At 33.3% G+C, this 19280-nt stretch overlaps 2 protein-coding genes across 6 annotated transcripts; both read left to right on the top strand.

Annotated features, from left to right (window-relative positions):
* The first annotated feature begins 6039 nt into the window (after nt 1-6039).
* On the top strand, nt 6040-13885 carry LOC113857054 (homeobox-leucine zipper protein ATHB-15). Of its 5 annotated transcripts, XM_027488735.1 has the most exons (19): nt 6082-6126; nt 6277-6773; nt 7006-7165; nt 7602-7702; nt 7804-7894; nt 8144-8239; nt 8323-8436; nt 8535-8618; nt 8764-8919; nt 9008-9082; nt 9250-9356; nt 9442-9634; nt 10142-10327; nt 10413-10493; nt 11109-11243; nt 11330-11655; nt 12576-12681; nt 13096-13245; nt 13515-13885. In XM_027488735.1, exons 2-19 carry the CDS (start codon nt 6571-6573, stop codon nt 13659-13661), a joined length of 2511 nt encoding a protein of 836 aa, XP_027344536.1. In that variant the 5' UTR covers nt 6082-6126; nt 6277-6570; the 3' UTR covers nt 13662-13885. The 5 variants fall into 5 exon arrangements, 4 of the variants coding, with proteins under 4 accessions (XP_027344538.1, XP_027344537.1, XP_027344536.1 ...); XR_003503172.1 differs by having other exon boundaries at nt 6040-6773; nt 11330-11545; nt 13515-13861; XM_027488737.1 differs by having other exon boundaries at nt 6046-6773; nt 7611-7702; nt 13515-13824.
* A 3461-nt stretch (nt 13886-17346) lies between these two features.
* On the top strand, nt 17347-18580 carry LOC113857055. The gene has a single exon (XM_027488739.1). The coding sequence runs from the start codon at nt 17455-17457 to the stop codon at nt 18016-18018; it is 564 nt and encodes a 187-aa protein (XP_027344540.1). The 5' UTR covers nt 17347-17454; the 3' UTR covers nt 18019-18580.
* Nucleotides 18581-19280: the final 700 nt, after the last annotated feature.

Raw genomic sequence — 19280 nt, 5'->3', positions numbered from 1 at the left:
AAGCCCATATTGTGAACAATACTCCACAACATAGATGATTGTGCAATGTGCACGCAATTTTCTAGAACCTTTTTTATTTATATTGTTTTTAAAGGGGTGGGTTAAATGGTTAAAAAAATCATAGTAATTAATGTGGGACATCATCCTCATGTCAAGGGCCTGATTTCAAAGCAGGGCCCACCATTTATCCTTGCATCGCGTCGTTCTTTATGGCTTCATTTGCCCGTCCCAATTGAGATTCGAGAATCTGCATTTACCTCATAGACTTCAAACCTCTCAGAATAATACTCAACGACCCTACATTTTAGGCTATGTCACGTGCTTTTATCACTTGACAAGCATCACAAGAAGAAGTGAGACATATAAAAATGGTTTGGTTAATGCTAAACTTAAGAACCAAACGAAAAGGATGTAGATAGAGACCATAATTGCAACAGTACGTAACAAGCAATTATTCACTCTTTGGTCAAATATGTGACGCCAATGTCAGCACCGTGGACGATTCGGAATAATTGCTTCTAACACTGCCCATTTCATTTAAACCACACCATGTCATTTTCTTATATACTTTTCATATTGCATCAAGATTTTACAGAGGTGTCTTCCCTATGCGTTCGGTTTTGTTTTCCTAAACTTTATTAGCTATTAGATTCGGATTTAGTTCATCTCAGTGATTGTGACTTTGCATCTAAATTGATTTAATGATTGATACGAACGGGTTATGATACAAGAACGGTAGAACGGAAGTTTTCCACTCAATTTCTAGCCTTTCATGCATTCATATTTCCATTTTAGGAGATAATGTGTAAGGATGACAAAATTAGTAAATTACCTTATATGGATACTCGCAAAATTTAACTGCTATATAAATATGAGTATGGGTATGAGTAAAAACTTACAAATTTTAATGGAGATGAGTGCGGGTATGGGTATCTAAGTACTCACTCTATCCCATAACTGCATATATATATATATATATATATATATATATATATATATATATATATGCTTAAACATTATTCTATAATTATGCATTGAATTTTTGTATTATTATATTACTTATGTGAAGTTATATAAGATTAATATAAAAATATATTTAATAATAAAGTAAACCAAAAAATTTATTTTAGTTTATATTTTTAATAGAAAATTTTATTTACTATTTTATATCATTTGGCTAATACAATCTAATTATTATATAGTTAATATGAGATTGACTTTTTTTAAAATATTATTTATATATGATACACATAAAATATTTTTCACACAAATATTTTTGTTAATAAAATCATATTGATGTTTAAATCATAAAGTGAATGATAAATAATAAATATATTGTAAAATTTTATAACTTTTACAATCACCTACTATTATCGTAAATTTATTATTTATTAATAATATTTAAATTTTATTTTTTATATTTTAATTTAAAATAATATTTTTCTATGCAACATATGTATTACAAGCACAACTATAATCTATTAATATAAATAATATTATTCTTACTATTTATTCACGTTCAAAGAAATTTTTGAAAAGATATAAATATAAAAAATTATTGTTAATTTTTATTTGTTAATTTTTTTCAAATAAAAAAGTATAATTTTTTTTAATATACACGTATATTTTTTTATTATAAAATTTTATTGTGACTATTTATCTTTTATTCAAATTCTTTTAAAATTTATATATATTATAAATATTTAATTTATTAAAATAATTTTTCAAAAATTTGTATTTTTGATAAAATACTTTCGTATAGTATATGAGTTAAAAATACTAGTATTAATATATATATATATATATATATATATATTATTTTAATTAAATCTATTATTTTTCTTACAATTTCAAATTCAAAAGTAAAAAAAATATTTTATGTATTCATCTTCTGTTGTTAGTATTGAATTTTTCTACTCTAACTCTATTCTCATTCTCAATGTCTATCTCATTAATACCTAAAACGTTATTCATTAGAGTTTGTTGTTAATGATGTCACAAGAGGTCACAAAGTGATCCCATACGAAGGGACAACTATTGTGCAGATCTATTTCGTTGTTGCTCTAACATTGTCAATCGATCAAATCTCACACAATATAAGGTTATCACTGACAAATAACTTGTGTGTTTAGTTTTGCTTATTGTTTCTAAAAATTTTAGTTTAGAAAATTATTATATTAAGATACATTTAGTATTTATGATCTTTAAATATATGTTTTTTATCTATGTTTGTATCTTGTTCGGCAACTACATATTGAATTTTTGTATTATTATGCTACTTATGTGAAGTTATATAAACATATTTTTCTTTATAAATATTTTTTTCTCAAACAAGCGTAGGTAATGGGTACAAGATGAGTATGTGGGTATCCAGAGGGTACGGGTACAGAGATTAATATTCATACCCACGCGAGTATGGGGCCGAGTACAGGTATTTTTTTTAAAACGTAGGTATGGGGATGGGTACTATAATACTCTACCCATTGTCATCCCTAATGATGTGGATGATCTTATTAGTTACGTAACCTTCCAATCTTATATTTGGTCGAACAAGTTTTTATAATATTCATTTCATGGATGAGCGAAAAAAATTTCTCTCATAAAAAATAAATTTAATTTTAAGAATTTATTATAACTACAAAATTATTGTTACTAATTAACAACTATAACAAATCTTCAGAATTAGTTTCTTTTAAGTTTTTTTTATTAATAACAGAATCAGTATTAATGTATATTTCTATATTCTTATATAATTTTATTGTGCTACATTGATAAAAAAGAGTGAGACAACATAATATTTTTTTACTCTCTATCTTATACTTTACGTACTTATTATCAGGTTTTTTTTTATACGGTATCAAGAGCGATGATGCACACTTAACTTTCTATGGCAAGAAATTTAAGTGGAAGCTCAAGTAGAAATCAACAAGCACAATAAACTCTACCACAATAAAAATAAGATCAAGGAAGTCCTTTCTATATCCATCCAAATAAAAACTCTACCACAATTATTGTTTCTCCGGTCCTTTCAGGTAAAAATTACCATTCATAGGATCGTATGATGAGAAGAGTTATTGTTTCAAAGAATGAGTATAGATTTGTCTATAGCACAATTGATATTCTAAAATCATTTGTTTTATTACATGAAGCATGGGAGCGCTACAATAATTTAGTGCTTTCTTGGATTATTAATTCAGTTTCAACATTAATTGAACAAAGTATTATGTATATTGAGAATGCAGTAGATGTTTAAAATGATTTAAAAGAACGAGTTTTATAGAGTGGTCTGATTTGATTACCTGAATTATAACAAAAAGTATATATTTTATGACAAGGAGCATCTTCAGTTATCATAATTATCTGTTAAGGCAGAATATCGAGTACTTGCATTTGCCACCATTAAATTGCAATGGTTGACTTATTTTCTCAACCATTTAAAAATCACTCTAGCATGACCTTAAACTCTTTCTTGTGACAATTAAAATACTCTTTATATTACTGTTAATCCTATTTTTCATAAACAAACGAAACACTTAAATATTACCTGTCATATTATTCAGAAAAAAACTCAAACATGACTCATGCGTATGCTTTTGATTACCAAAAAAATCTAATATATTACTATTAAAGCATTGGAATCTCGTCAATTTGATCTACTCCTTTACAAGCTTAGTATGTTAAATATTTTTCATCCTCAAATTTACGAGAGGGTAACAATCATAACAAATAATTAGAGTTAATTTTTTTTTATTATTAATAATGAAATCAATTTTAATATATATTTCTATATGCTTATATAATTCTATTGTATTGCATTGATAAAAGAGTGAGAGAGCATAATATTTTTTTGACTCTCAATTATATACTTCACGCACATGTCAATTTTATTTCTCACACTAATCGTAAGTTACACAGTCTGGAAGACTACAAACAGCGAGGCAAAGAAACTAAAAACTATAAAGCTCTTTCTCATGCCATGTTATATTCTTTGAATTGTTTGTTTGTCAGAAAAATGTAGGCAACGAAAATGACATTAATTTGAATGTCGTTGTAGAAGCCTAAACGCGAAGACGAAATTGTCGTCAATTCATCGTGTGCACCTAGGCAATGTTAACTCACCTCGTTTTAAACGGTGAGATTATTTTTACCATGTTGAGCCACTGGAGCATTATATTATTTTTTAATATAAATGTATTTATTATTTTTGTCATAAGAAAAATATTTCATTTTTTAAAACAGCTGAAACAAAAGAAAAAGAAAAATTAGACATGTATATTCCCTCCTCTCATTTCAGTTGCGTAGGATAATATTGATATTATATTATTCAACTCATGTTTATTTTAAAATTTATTTATTTATATTTCTCTTGTACCAGACAGCTTAAGAATACATGTATTTTTATTTTTCCTAATCTAAATAGAATGTAAAAGTTGATGATGGTTATAAATATGTTTTTATTAAATTAATAATATTAAAAACGCTTAATTACTTTACTTTTTTTTTTCAAAAAAACAATCTTCCAAAATTAAGAAAATATCGACAAAATCCAAGAAAAAAATCTATCGTAATCTAGAGTCAACAACAACAACCTGTTGGATTGGTCCAATTGGATATTACTAGTTTGGTGCTGCACTTTTCCTTTTTCCTCTTTTTTGATATATTTGATCTTTAATGAGTGAATACTTTATTTCTTTTCTGGAACAAATTTAATAGCCAGAGAATCTACAGATTGATTTTAAAGAAACAATTTGAGAATTTCCAAAAAGAAACCCATTTAAAAATAAATAATTAAAATTAGATTAAGAACAAAAGTAAAAGTGTGGATTACCAAATATGGGATACAAGTATTTGGATAGTAGAATATAGAAAAACCAGCATTTTGTAGCCGACAGATCCAAATATAAGGGTGTCTCTGTATGTCACAGTAGATACCTACCATTGTATCGCATCACATCCCATCCCGTTTTTTGCTCAACATTTCCTATGTCACATGTCGTATCACACACTAATCAGGGTCATGTCATGCAGGGAAATGGTGTCTGATATCATGAATGGAATGTACGTATGTATGCCACATCAAAGCATATGGATATGCCATTCCCATCCATATCTTTCATTCTTTTTTAATCAAGTTTATTCATTTTAAGTTTTTTCTTTTTCTTTATTGAAAAGTTAATTAAATAGTTTTAAAACAGAGAGACGCATGCAAAAAGGTCATGATTGTGTCCTAGTCCAACGCACGCAAACGCAACCCTTTTGTATATTTTAAGACTCTGATCAGGGCATTATCTTCCCTCAACGCCCTCCTATTCTTACCCTATTTTACTATTCTCTCTGTTTATTTCCCTTCTTTGCGACTCTTTTTCACCACTCCTGTAATGACGGTTTTGCCATTTAAGACCTTTTCATTCTACCATTTTTAATTTTCATGATAAATCTTTATAATTAATTATCATTTATATTCGCTTACGAAAAAGTAAATATGAATTTACCAGCCGATCAACTCACTAGTTTAAATTAAAGCTAGTTTGGAATTATTACAGCTTAATGTAGACTCCAAAAACGAATGATGTCATATTGACTTGACAAAGTGGATAAATTTCAACCAAGGGGTTCATCAACACCTCCTTCGTAGACACCTAGAGGGTGGCGAGAGGGTCAAATGGAGGGGACAACGATATTATAGCTTCAAACATGAGCCAATGGCTACTTGGTTGAGTCCAATGGCTTCAAACATACTTGTATTGTCATGTAAATTTTATTTATATTTTTAATTAAGAAGTATGTACGTTGAAAACAAATTAGATAATAAATGATTGAATGAAAATATTTACAGCAAAGGGACAAACATGGAAATAAATGCATTATGCAGGTACGAATAATAATTTAAACAAATACGACAAGCGCCAATGGGAGTGGCGCCGCTGAAAAGGGTATTTCGGTCCAAACAATGTCTTCTTTGTGCTGTGCAGTTATATTTTCAAAAAATATTATTATTATATAAATTTTAAAAAACAACAGCAGCGGATTTGGGTACACAGTGAGGAACCAATGAAAGAAAACAGAAACAGTAACCATAACAGAGGGCGAACCTCAACTTGCACCGCACCATCAAGTTCAGCTAGGGTTTCCTCTTCCCCTTCTTTCTAGAACAAAAAAGAAGCTTGCACAATCACAGAGGAATTTCACACTGCAAAAGATTCTCTTCTCTCCACTAAATTTTATTATATTATATATAACTTTCTTCCATGTCTTGTTCCAAACCATGCTTCGCAGATCAAGCACGATTCATTCCAATTCGCTCATGCTTGTTCATCGAGATCGGTGAAGCGGCGTCGTTTCGGAGCATGGCAGTGTTGTATTACCTTAATCGGTTGTATTGAACCAGATCGTTGCTGTTTTCGCGCGTGGTTGCTTCCGGCGCTGTGATCACAACAGATTAAGAACGTGGTGGTTGCTGAGGTCAAGAAATGCACGCTCGATCTTAGAGAAGGTGAAGGAGTAGTGGTGAAAGTAGAAGTAGGAGGAGCGTGTTGTTGTAGCGCGTGAACGTGTGAATTGGCTGCGGCAATGTCCTGCAAGGATGGTAGCAAAAACGGAATGGATAACGGAAAATATGTCCGTTACACACCTGAGCAGGTTGAAGCCCTTGAGAGGCTCTATCACGATTGCCCCAAACCTAGTTCCATTCGCCGTCAACAGCTTATACGTGAGTGTCCGATTCTCTCCAACATTGAGCCGAAGCAAATCAAGGTTTGGTTTCAGAATCGAAGGTACTGTTGCTTGCTTCAACCAACCCTGCTATGGCTCAATTTTTTTTTTGTTTTGTAATCTAACGTGTTGGCAACACGAGTTTAAAGGGAACGTGTACTTTTGGTCTCTTGATTCTGTTGCTATTTGTGTGGCTTGTCGAGGGAACTGGAAAATGAACGCTTGTGAAGTTCTGTTGGTGTAGTGAGGTAATTTGTTTAGTTTTTTGTTGTGTGCGTGTTTGTCTGAATTCAGATGTAGAGAGAAGCAGAGAAAAGAGGCGTCACGTTTGCAAGCTGTGAATAGGAAGTTGACTGCCATGAACAAGCTGCTGATGGAGGAGAATGATAGGTTGCAGAAGCAGGTGTCTCAACTGGTGTATGAAAATGGCTATTTTCGTCAACACACCCAAAATGTAAGAATTTTTTTGTGATTCTTCTTGGTCTTTTTTCAATTTGATTACTTTTTTTGGGGGGGGGGGGCGGATTTTGTCATGAATGATGTCTAATCTAAAGGCTTCGAGTAATCGAGTCTTTAATATTTAATTCTATGGCTTTATTGAACACAGCCCTTAGGGGTAGTTTTAAGCATCTCAATATAGTAAGCTTTTATTGAAAAGGATAATATTTATTACACTTTTTATATTCTTGATATATAGAATTACTTATTTTTGAATTGAAGCTTGTCACTTTTAATTGCTTAAAATCAGTCTTAAAGGCTAGGTTAATATATTCCTTAATTTTGTAGTTTTAGCAAAAATTGTGGGATCTAGTGTTGTTCTTCGGCCCTTCCATATTTTTTTTCTACGTTGAACGCTGTAGAATTAAGTAAGAATGGTGTTTTCTCTGCAGACTACGCAGGCAACCAAAGACACAAGCTGTGAATCGGCTGTGACGAGTGGTCAGCGCAGTTTGACTACTCAACATCCCCCAAGGGATGCGAGTCCTGCAGGGTTAGTTGGAGTATGATTATTGGGTCCCTTTCTGTCACCGTTCAGTGACAACTTGGTTGTATATTTATCGCTGACGGAATTATATCATATTTCTTTCCCAGGCTTTTGTCCATTGCAGAAGAGACTCTAGCAGAATTTCTTTCTAAGGCTACTGGAACTGCTGTTGAGTGGGTCCAAATGCCTGGAATGAAGGTAACCCTAGAACTCTTTTCAATGGGTTACCAACGTATTTTATTCTTCACTTATTTAACGGGAATAAATCATAAAAAGAATGGTAAAATATTTTAAAATTGTCATCTTGGAATAACATAGAACCTCATGTTCTGATAATATTATTTTTTGTTAGTGATTTCCTTTCTTTTGATTGAATTATTGGCAAACAAATTTCAATGAACATTTTTAAGTCACGTTTCTTCACTATTTTTTGCTGAATGTGCACAGCCTGGTCCGGATTCCATTGGAATCGTCGCTATTTCTCATGGTTGCACTGGTGTGGCAGCAAGAGCCTGTGGTCTAGTGGGACTAGAACCCACGAGGGTAAGTGATCAAGATTTACTATCCATATTACCGATTACCGTGCTTGAGTTCATCAGTCACTTGGTCAAACCTACTCTCTTCAGGTTGCAGAAATCCTCAAAGATCGGCCTTTGTGGTTTCGCGATTGCCGAGCTGTTGATGTTCTCAATGTGCTGCCCACAGCAAACGGTGGAACCATTGAGCTGCTTTATATGCAGGTAAAGTAAGAATTTAATTTGCATGAGTGAGGATTCTGTCTCTCAATGGATTGGCACCAAATCACTATTTGTATGCACTTGTTGCCTTTGATGATCAGCTGTATGCACCAACGACATTGGCGCCTGCTCGAGACTTCTGGTTGTTGCGCTACACTTCTGTTTTAGAAGATGGCAGTCTAGTGGTAACTGACTCTAAAAAATTCTTATCTTAAATTTTGTATTTGATTAGATATTGAAGTTAATAACAGACCTCACTTGTGCAATGGTCTGGCCCTACTGGTATATTTTGTAGTTATATGTCTGAATCATTGTTAATTTGTGCCTTAGATCTGTGAGAGGTCTCTTAAAAATACTCAAAACGGTCCAAGCATGCCTCCTGTGCAGCATTTTGTTAGAGCAGAGATGCTGCCTTGTGGGTACCTGATAAGACCTTGTGAAGGAGGTGGTTCCATCATCCACATTGTTGATCATATGGATTTAGAGGTACACTAATTTGACTTTGTTGCATTGTTAATTATTATTTTTTATTTTAACTTTAAAACAACTTATGCATGTTTTATTCTATTTTTAGCCTTGGAGTGTTCCAGAAGTGCTACGTCCACTGTATGAATCATCAACAGTGCTGGCTCAGAAGACAACTATGGCGGTATGGTTATTGTGTCTCTTTACTGATGATACAGCAGAATATATAACGTGTTTCTATCTGCTCCTACATTTGTGTATATGATTGAAATAATCAGTTTCATAAAAACAGTAGTATTAATTAGTGGATTTAATAGGGCCATGACATCTATAATTCTTGTTCTCATATAGGCCCTACGTCATCTAAGGCAGATTTCACATGAAGTTTCACAGTCTACTGTCACTGGGTGGGGTAGACGACCAGCAGCTCTACGAGCTCTTAGCCAGAGATTGAGCCGGTTAATATATTCTACTATGGGTTTGTGATTTTGGTTCAAATGCTTTACAAATTAATTTAGAATCTCACATCTATTTTCATGGCAGGGGTTTCAATGAGGCACTCAATGGGTTTACTGATGAGGGATGGTCATTGATTGGCAATGATGGTGTAGATGATGTTACTATTCTAGTAAATTCATCCCCAGACAAGTTAATGGGTTTGAATCTTTCCTTTGCCAATGGATTTCCCTCTGTCAGTAATGCAGTGCTATGTGCTAAAGCATCAATGCTATTACAGGTCAGGATGCTTAGAAATATCAAGAAATTTCCTTAAAATTATAAAATAAAATTCTGAACAATCAAATGTCTTCTGCTGATGAACACAATTTTTGGACATGGACTCAGGTCTGCCTCATTATTATGTTGTAAACATCTAGTACATAGTGTCTACTGCATGGTCTCTTTTCTTTACAGTAGTAGTTAAGCCCAAGTTCTATCGAAAAATAACGGTGAATGATGGCCACTGAATGCCTAGTTGGCAAAATATTACTCAAATTGGATAAGGACTCTTTTGATCAGTAATCAACCTTTCTAATCAATTATTGATTAACTTACCCTTTTTGTTATATCATTATTATTAATTTACTTTGCTTCTCTTGCTATTCCCCTATGCAAAAGCATCTCTTTGAACTATTCTATTAATAATAAATGGTTTCAGTTGCACATATTTGATTGTTTATATAAAGTTTTAAGTGTTAACAATCGTGATATTTTGCCTCTGACATGTGCTATTTTTATTATTCAGAATGTGCCCCCAGCCATTCTCCTAAGGTTCCTGCGGGAGCATAGATCAGAATGGGCAGACAACAATATGGATGCTTATACAGCTGCTGCTATTAAAGTAGGCCCTTGCAGCTTCTCTGGATCTCGTATTGGAAATTACGGTGGTCAAGTTATACTCCCTCTAGCACACACAATTGAGCACGAGGAGGTGATAAATTGGTGCTAATTATGTAATAGAGCTATTAATAATTTTACCTTTCTGATTTTACTAACTTCTATCTTATTCATTCTAGTTTTTGGAAGTCATTAAATTGGAAGGGGTTGCTCATTGTCCTGAAGACACAATAATGCCCAGAGAAGTGTTTCTTTTGCAAGTAAGTTTTTTTTTTTTCCTCATGGTGCTTGTTCTATGCTTCACGCATAAATGCTACTTACTCTTTTTCTTTGTTTTGTTTTATGTGGTTCTAATATGTAGAAATCATATTGTGTACTACCCGTGACATGAATTGGTAGAAGTTCTAGTGTTGTTATTTTTTTGTCCTATAAGCTTGCTGTCTATATGTTTTGAACTAGTTAAGGATTTTAGTCGTCATGCTATACTCTTCTTGACCAAAAATATACTTGAAACATGGAAGGCGTATCAGAATTCAGGTGTGTTGTCCTGGTTCTGCTGATATGATGTTATTCTTTTACATTCTCTCCATCACCAAGCATATCACTGATGTCCATATAGCCACTTACTAATTGAAATTATGAATGTTGCTCACTTTCTTCTTTCTTTGATCTTGGATGAGGGAAAAAATGCTATACCCCCTCGCCTCTTTAATGGATAGCTTTCTAGTTTACTTCAGTATTCTTTGAACTCCTGCTGTTATTAAAATGAGGAAACTTTCTTGTCGTTAACACTTGTATGGTTTCTGGTTTCTACTTCTAGTATACCTTTGTTTGTGACTTTCTTTCTTATAATTAATTTGGTGATTTTTTGGTAGCTCTGCAGTGGAATGGATGAGAATGCTGTTGGCACTTGTGCTGAACTTATATTTGCTCCAATTGATGCTTCCTTTGCTGATGATGCCCCTCTTTTACCTTCTGGATTTCGCATCATTCCTCTTGAATCTGGAAAGGTTTGCAGCATACATTGTTGAACCAGTTTTTTATGTGTTAATCTTCCTGCAAGAATCTTTTAATTATTACCATGCAAAATTTGCAGGAAGCTTCCAGCCCTAATCGCACCCTTGACCTTGCATCTGCCCTGGACATTGGCCCAACTGGAAACAGAGCTTCAAATGATTATGCTGGAAATTCCAGCTGTATGAGATCTGTGATGACAATAGCATTTGAATTTGCATTTGAAAGCCATATGCAGGAGCATGTAGCATCTATGGCACGTCAATATGTTCGCAGCATTATATCATCAGTACAAAGGGTAGCATTAGCACTTTCTCCTTCTCATTTGAGTTCACATGCTGGGCTTAGGACACCATTGGGTACTCCTGAAGCACAAACCCTTGCTCATTGGATCTGCAACAGTTATAGGTTTGAAACTTTACTGTCATTGCATTACTGAGGGCTGAGGCTTGTGCAATGTATTTTACCCTGTGAGAAACCATGTTATTCGATATTTTTATAAGGTTGAGAGCTAAATTTAATGTGATATCTCATTCAATTAAGCAATTAAGTTACTAATAGGTTTGGTAAGTTGCATTCTGAGAGTGAAATTTCCTCTTTCTTGGTCTATAAATAGATGCATGGGAAGCATGGCACCAAGTTCTGATGTAGTCTGTTAGTTCTAAGTTTCTAACTGGTTTTCAGTCTTGCAAATACCTTAACCTATCTTGTAAAATCCTGTCTTCATTACTAATTTGTCAACAAATACTCGTGATGAAGATTGGTTGAGAGCTTTCATTGAAAATTCAGGACCTTTATATGCATTAGATTGACATTTTTTAGACATCTTTCATAAATTAGCAATGCTCACAAATTTGTGATCCAGAAGTTCCCTCACTTTTTTTATATTATTTTATAAATGGCATTAGAAAAAAACCCACAGCTATTGCTTTAGTTCTAGCCAATGGAACATAGGGTTATTATGAAAAGCTCAAACATAATTTTGAAAAGTTCTTAAAAATAAATATATCCTTTTTTAATAAATAAAGAGGGGGAAAAAAAGAGCTTCTATATAAGCCAATTGGAGGAGTTTTTACATTTTAAGGAAAAGAGAAGACCAAAAAAAGTTGGCCCAAATTTACACAAGTAGCAAATAAGAGTTATATGGAGGCATAAACAGTGCAGTTTTGTGCATATGCTTGTTCCTTCTAATTTGTAATTTTTAGTAGAGAACTCTAAGAAGTCACTGTAATTATTATTTACCTTCTCTTTTTCAATGTCACAAGATAGATTTGCATAGACTGATAGTTTAAATACAGAGCTATTGTCTCACTACTTTAGTTTTGTAGGTGCTACTTGGGCGTGGAGCTACTTAAATCTAATAACGAGGGGAATGAATCTTTACTTAAGTCCTTGTGGCATCTCTCAGATGCAATATTGTGCTGCACTCTAAAGGTATGCTTAAATTTATCTCAATTTCATAGTACATGTATCTTCTTTGTCCATAGTGCAATTCAATTTCTCTAACTTAAAAATGCATTAGAAAAATTTGTATTCCAAAGCCTTAGTAGCCTGGTAAAATATTTGAGTTGGATTTGTATTTTTCTGGCCCAACCAAATTTGGCCCGCACTCAACTGTAGACCCATTTTCCACCAAGTATTTTGAAAGTAGCTTGACTTGTCAATGTTTAGAGTATTATAGTGCACATAAGATGTATAACAGGATGGATGTCATGTTCATATTTATTTTTATACTCGTCTTATTTTGTTCTAACAATGGAAATGAGTTGAAAAACAGTTCAAGTATACATATAATTGTGATCTTCTATCTTGTTTGAGGGCAGATTCATTGAACTATTGTTCATGCAGGCATTGCCAGTGTTCACTTTCTCAAACCAGGCTGGGCTTGACATGCTGGAGACTACCCTAGTTGCATTACAGGATATAACATTAGAGAAAATATTTGATGATCATGGACGAAAAATTCTCTTTTCAGAGTTTCCACAGATTATTCAACAGGTCAACTATTTTTGTTGTTATAATAAAGCAGTGATTCCCCTTCCTTAAGGCATGCTATTGAATTTTTTTTGTTTTTTACTAGAGTGTGGCGTACACGTTTTTTGTGTGTATTGTATAATTACTCTACATCTCAGATTATGCTTCATGCGATAAATTATTTTTACAGTGGGTAAACTTGTTCCCCCCTTTTATTCCTTGCCCATCCGAATTGGGAATATGCTGTCAACAGAACTGACGTTTTCTGTTAATTTCTCCTCCTTTTTTGGTAGGGTTTTGCATGTCTTCAAGGTGGCATTTGTCTCTCTAGCATGGGGCGACCTGTCTCTTATGAAAGAGTTGTTGCATGGAAGGTGCTGAATGAAGAAGAGAACGCTCATTGTATTTGCTTTATGTTTGTAAACTGGTCTTTTGTTTGACATTTTATCGGAGTATAGGCATCTAAGTGTTAAGATGAAGATTTAATCTTAAGACAATTATGCTTTGTGGGTTGACCTTTAACTGTATTTGCTCTAAGTACTTGGATTGCATATAATGTGACTATTTATATGTTAGCCTTGTAACTTGTTTCCTTATTCAACATCCAGCTACTATTTAATGCATTCTTAAATCTTAATTTGTAAAGTATAGTCATATGATTTGTGACAATGAAATGATTTCTTTCTATGCACAATTTTCATATATAAAAGAAATTGGGTTCTCACAGTCAAGCAAAAAGATTGGTAACAATATTATAAGCAAACGAATTGTGTTTTGAACTTTAGATTAATTGCTCTGTTAAATAGATGAGATAATGTGAGGCAGTTTCTGTGGATCCGTTTCTTCTCGGAAGAATATAACATGGATAGACAAAAATGATCAAACCCAAGTGCAAGAACGATGCTTAAATACTTGGATTATAGGGATGAATTGTAAACTGTGCACTATGCTCCTTCCTTGTCAACACTAGATTTCTCTGTTTATTAAAGAAAAAATCATTTGAGTATTACCAGCTGCTTTACTTACTACGGAAATTAAAAATTTCTGGTGTTGTCAGAAGGTTAGAAAAATTTGTAGGGTGTAACAGAGATATATACTTGCATATGCAATGTGGTCAATGGTTGGGTGACTCGACATGTGTCAGCTAAAATTATGTTGTTAGACGATTCGGTTAGTTAGCTACATGTGGGTCACTTGTTATCAGCTCCCTCTCTATGAAATTGTGAGATGTCATTTGTCTCATTCGTAATTTTGAATGCAATTCTATATTTCTTTTACCTCGTTTTTTTTTATCTCGCGCTCTCTTTCTTTCTATTATAACACATCCCTTACTATAGCTCATCTCTGATTTGTTCTCTCTTGTTTTTCGGTTTTATTTCTATCACTTTCTTGCTTCCACCTCCACCTGAAAATAAGGTGTATGCTGGATCATTTTTGTTTCTAGTGGTGAGAGTTCTCCCTCCTTTGTTCTGTATGGGCTCGATCCACTCTCCCTTTCCTCTCTACCTCTATTTCCGAAGATGGTGGTATGTACAATTCGGCTACATGTCGGTAACTGAGCTTTGGAGCTATGAATGCCATTGAGACAAAAATCTCTTAATAACTGTCGAATGGAGTTTCCTACTGTTTTTCCTCAATGACATTTACTTCTGCGGGGACCTATTTATAGGTGAAAATGATGTGCCTTTAAGCACATCAGCCGAAGAAAAGGAAAAGCACACACCGCTAAGCCTCCAAAGCATTATAAAAATTATAACTTCCATTTTTCTTGGTATATAAATGCAATGAGAAGCGAATAAACTACACCTGTTACTCTCGGCCAAAACCCATGTATTTATCTCACTTCGTTTGTTTCCTAAGATGACTGAAATTATTTACGCCACAAGTACAACATGTGGATGGATGATTTTCTTTGTCACATGTATCATTAGACTTAGGCTTAATATGATTCACATATTCACTGTTGTTTAGCACTGCCAGATGTATATGCAACTTTACATATCTTTATCCCCTTTAATTGCAGGTCCTTACCGCAATTCAGTATCTTTTAAAAGAGATACCCGTATGAGAGAGACTTCAACTTTAATTAATTAGTATCTTCCATGCAACTAACTCAACGACTTTCCTCCTACCTTTCTATGGTTCATTAAGCTCCTCGTGAAATGAAAGTTCATGTATGTGGGGGAAAGCCCGTATATCTAGTCTCTTCCTTTAGTTTCCTTCTTTTCATGTAAATAACTTTACCCCAAAAGACGAAAGCCGAAGCATGTAAATATACATATGGTTTCACCACGCTAGCATGTGAATACCCCACAAGTTGTATTGGTGTTCTGTTGGTATTGGACCACATCTCATCAATTGCTAAAAGGAAGAACTTTTTAGTAGTGGAAGGAAACGTATTTAATTATGTCATGAATTATGAAAATACCTAATTAGCATTCTAACCAAAAGGGAATTTCTCATATTTCTATGTAGTTCGTACATTCATATGTGAACCGAACATGAACATACATTTCGGCTCTGATTACGTGTCAAACTTATATGACTAGCTCCTTAAGATCTGTTCCTCTAGGGAAACAACTGTCTTCAAACCTCTGATCAGGCGTCCTTCTGATGATTGGCGGATAGGGAGAATACCTGTAAAAGGCACTCCAATGATAAAGTCAAGATTCGGTTCTGAGCAATAAATGTTATTTAATGATGGGAAGTCAACCCCTTACCTGTATTTCTTACCTTCTTTTTATAGATATTTTATTGGGCTAATGGGCCTGAGTCAGCTTTTATATTGTGGCCCATAGTATTTTGACTATTATCTTTAATTAGATTATTTACCTTTTAATCCTGACGAGGGGTACCCGGTCTAGTATGCCGAGTAGGTATTCGGTTTCTTTTTCCTGAGGGTGGAACCGAGTTGATTCCTTTCCCAGTACAAGATCCATGCATTGTATCAAACCAAATACATGACCTCAAATAAAGTAGCGTAAAGCAATTTTACGCCTACAACTTTGCATTTTTTTACCAAATGAATGACCAATATACATCATTAGAAAAAAAAATTTCACACATTATTCCTCACCTCACACCCTTTTATAATAACAGAGTGAAAAGATAAACTTAAATTGCGTAAAAGATAGGGAGGATACCAAACATAAAAACTTGTATGTTTAGTGTAGAGTATGAGGAGTGGTTTAGATATGAAGTATGGAAAAATCAATACTCATATGGCTATGTAAGTAAGTGGACAAAAAAAATTGCAATTCGTTTGTTTTTACATGATAGACACACACACAAAGACAACCCGCAAAATAAAAATAAAAATAGAATTATAATAAAACTTATTTGGTTTAGCAATATTTCAAGGCAATTGAATTTTATAAATTTAATAATAAAATTAAACAAATATAAATAGATAAAATCTACTTAAATTTATAAAGTTAAAATTAAATTAGCTAATACTTTATCAACTTTATGCTAATGAATACTTAGTGCATATAATCATCATAACAATATCTCATGTTTTATATTAAAAGTATTAAACAAAATAAATATCCAATAATAATAAATAATACTTCTAAATCATTCGTCAATAACGTCATCATTTGTCAATAAATATTTACTACTTGATTATATATCTACAAATATTCAAATTTTGATATACTTAAATATTACATGACTTAATAATTAGATTACAAAAATAATTTTATAAAAAATATCAAATAGATTATTTTATTAATTTTGACATGTTATCCAACGTATAAAGAAATAATGCATGCAGGTGAACCTTGCGCTGCAGCATGTGTCTTCTACCTTTTTTCTTTGAGACACAACTACCAAGCACGGAATTACACCACCATGAAGTAAAATATAGATAACAAAAAAACAAGGCCGCAAATCTGTCAGGTTAGATACACATTTATTTCAAATTTCGTAAAGCTACATAAGCCACTGCTTTCTCATTAAATTTTTCTTCAAAAATCTAGCAAGTTCACGACCATGGAAACTGACATTTGAGTTCCTAAGGTCCACGAAAGTTTACTCTCTATAGATTCATCAAACCAAGTAGACCTATTATAAATAGCATTGCTCTTTCCTTCTTCACCCATTAACATAAACTGTTTCAGTCTTTCCGTAGTGAATTACTATTTCCAATATATACAAACACTCTTAAACTCAAACCCCGTTTTGCAAGAAACAAATATACCCCTTTTGCTCCATCAACTCATTGATCAAGATATGGCACCCCATGGAGAGTCCTTGTCCAGCAATTTCTCACGAAGCAACAACATATCAAAGCCACCAAAGCTCTCTTCTGATCACCTTCAACGAACGGTCTCGGACATCTCTTTTGAGCTGAGCAAAGAAGGGATTGATGAGTTGAAGCTGCCACCAATATCTGAGGTTGAAAATGCAAAATGTGAGTGCTGTGGGATGTGTGAGGAGTGCACACCCGAGTACATAGATCGTGTGCGTGAAAAGTTCAATGGGAAATGGGTGTGTGGGTTGTGTGCTGAGGCAGTGAAGGAAGAGTTGGAGAAAAATGGAGGGAAAAAAGAAGAGGCTTTAGGTGCACATATGAGTGCATGTGTTAGGTTCAACAAGTATGGTAGGGCTTTCCCAGTTCTGTTTCAAGCCCAAGCCATGAAAGAGATGCTCAAAAAGAACCATTTAGATGGTAGAAGGGCTAAGTCTATTAGCCCTAGGGACAAAGGAGGGCCAAAGAAAGGAGGCATTGCTCGTAGTTCAAGTTGTATTCCAGCAATTACAAGAGAAATCAATGATATCAAAATAGCCAATTAATCATACGACAACCTCAATCGAAGTCCTTTTTTCTATATTAATTGATGGTAAATTCTAACTAGTACCCTAACCAGATAAAAAATCTTTTTTTTTTATTGAAAATATGACATTAAATGTTATGTCATGATTTTTATTAAAAAAAAAATATTTACTGGTAGAGTATTTGTTAGCTCTTACCCTTGATTAATTTAATTATGTAAAAATGAATGGTTTTGCATCTTTAATTACTTTAATTAGCTGTCTCCATAATTTTTATCGGCTGACTGCATTAGTTAGGTCTTCCATTGAATCTACTGTAAGTATTAAGAACCCCACATCTTATTCCTCTGGTTTCCAAATGCTTCCATTGCTGTCTTTCGGGATAAAAATGGTTTTATTTCTCATGGGAAGAAGCCCGAAGTTGCCTTCTGAGGTTTTTTTCGGTTAGTAACCTTCCACTCCTTCAGGGGTGGTTCCTTCTGAGATCTTGTTTGCATTTCCTTCACTAGAGCTAGCGTTCTTCTTTGTTTTTGTCCAGTGGTTTTTCTTGTTTTGTAATTCAGTGAGATGTATTCTAGAAATTACCCATTATATAAAAGTGAAATAAAGTTTACTAGATGCTCTGTTGTATGATATTTATCGCTTCAAATAGTTTTTTCTTTTTCATTTTTATAATATTAATTACCATACACGAGAGGAAGTTTCAATCATATTTTTGGTTGTTCTGTACGTAACGTCTATTGCATAGTATATAGGAAGGTAAAACAAAATCAGAGCAAATTTAAAAGATATAATATAACACTTCTCAAAATTTATATAATAGAATTAGAGTTCCATTTGGTAAGCAACTTAATTAGAGCGAGCACACTTCAATATAACGTGTGTGTGTGTATATATATATATATAACCGTTACACGAATTGTTGCCTTTTCTTTTATTTTTGGCTTTTGTGATATGCGTTTCCTTTGTTCGAACTCTTGGATTTATCTTTCTTGTTTATTTGGAGTCTGGGTTCTCTCTTTTTGTGCTTCTGCTTTTAGTTTGAGTTTTCTACTTTGTTGGGATGCGTTGGTTTTAAATGTTACATATTAAAATATCAAAACACAAAGAACAACGCTCGAATAGTGCAATACTGTTATTTCTAGAAAACGAGATAAAATCATACCTGTAAGCATTGTTTTCACTGTGATCGGTTGAAATTACTCAAAATCAGTGAAAATAAAAATTAGCTAAGAATAGCTAAAATGATAGAAACTTGGGACAAGTTCTGTCAGAAAATTAGG

Source organism: Abrus precatorius, unplaced genomic scaffold (assembly GCF_003935025.1).
Source record: "Abrus precatorius isolate BTA unplaced genomic scaffold, Abrus_2018 Scaffold153, whole genome shotgun sequence".
NCBI classification, from domain to species: Eukaryota; Viridiplantae; Streptophyta; class Magnoliopsida; order Fabales; family Fabaceae; genus Abrus; species Abrus precatorius.
Note: the sequence above shows the minus strand (reverse complement) of the source record. Positions and strands in the feature narration are given on the sequence as shown.

What these genes read in the sequence shown, in the direction of transcription:
- LOC113857054 (XM_027488736.1), top strand. Translation starts at nt 6,571, where the DNA reads ATGTCCTGCAAGGATGGTAGCAAAAACGGAATGGATAACGGAAAATAT. An exon ending in TCCAAATGCCTGGAATGAAG is followed by an intron (nt 7,895 to 8,143) that starts GTAACCCTAGAA and finishes GAATGTGCACAG; the next exon opens with CCTGGTCCGGATTCCATTGG. An exon ending in AAGCATCAATGCTATTACAG is followed by an intron (nt 9,635 to 10,141) that starts GTCAGGATGCTT and finishes TTTATTATTCAG; the next exon opens with AATGTGCCCCCAGCCATTCT.
- LOC113857055 (XM_027488739.1), top strand. Translation starts at nt 17,455, where the DNA reads ATGGCACCCCATGGAGAGTCCTTGTCCAGCAATTTCTCACGAAGCAAC.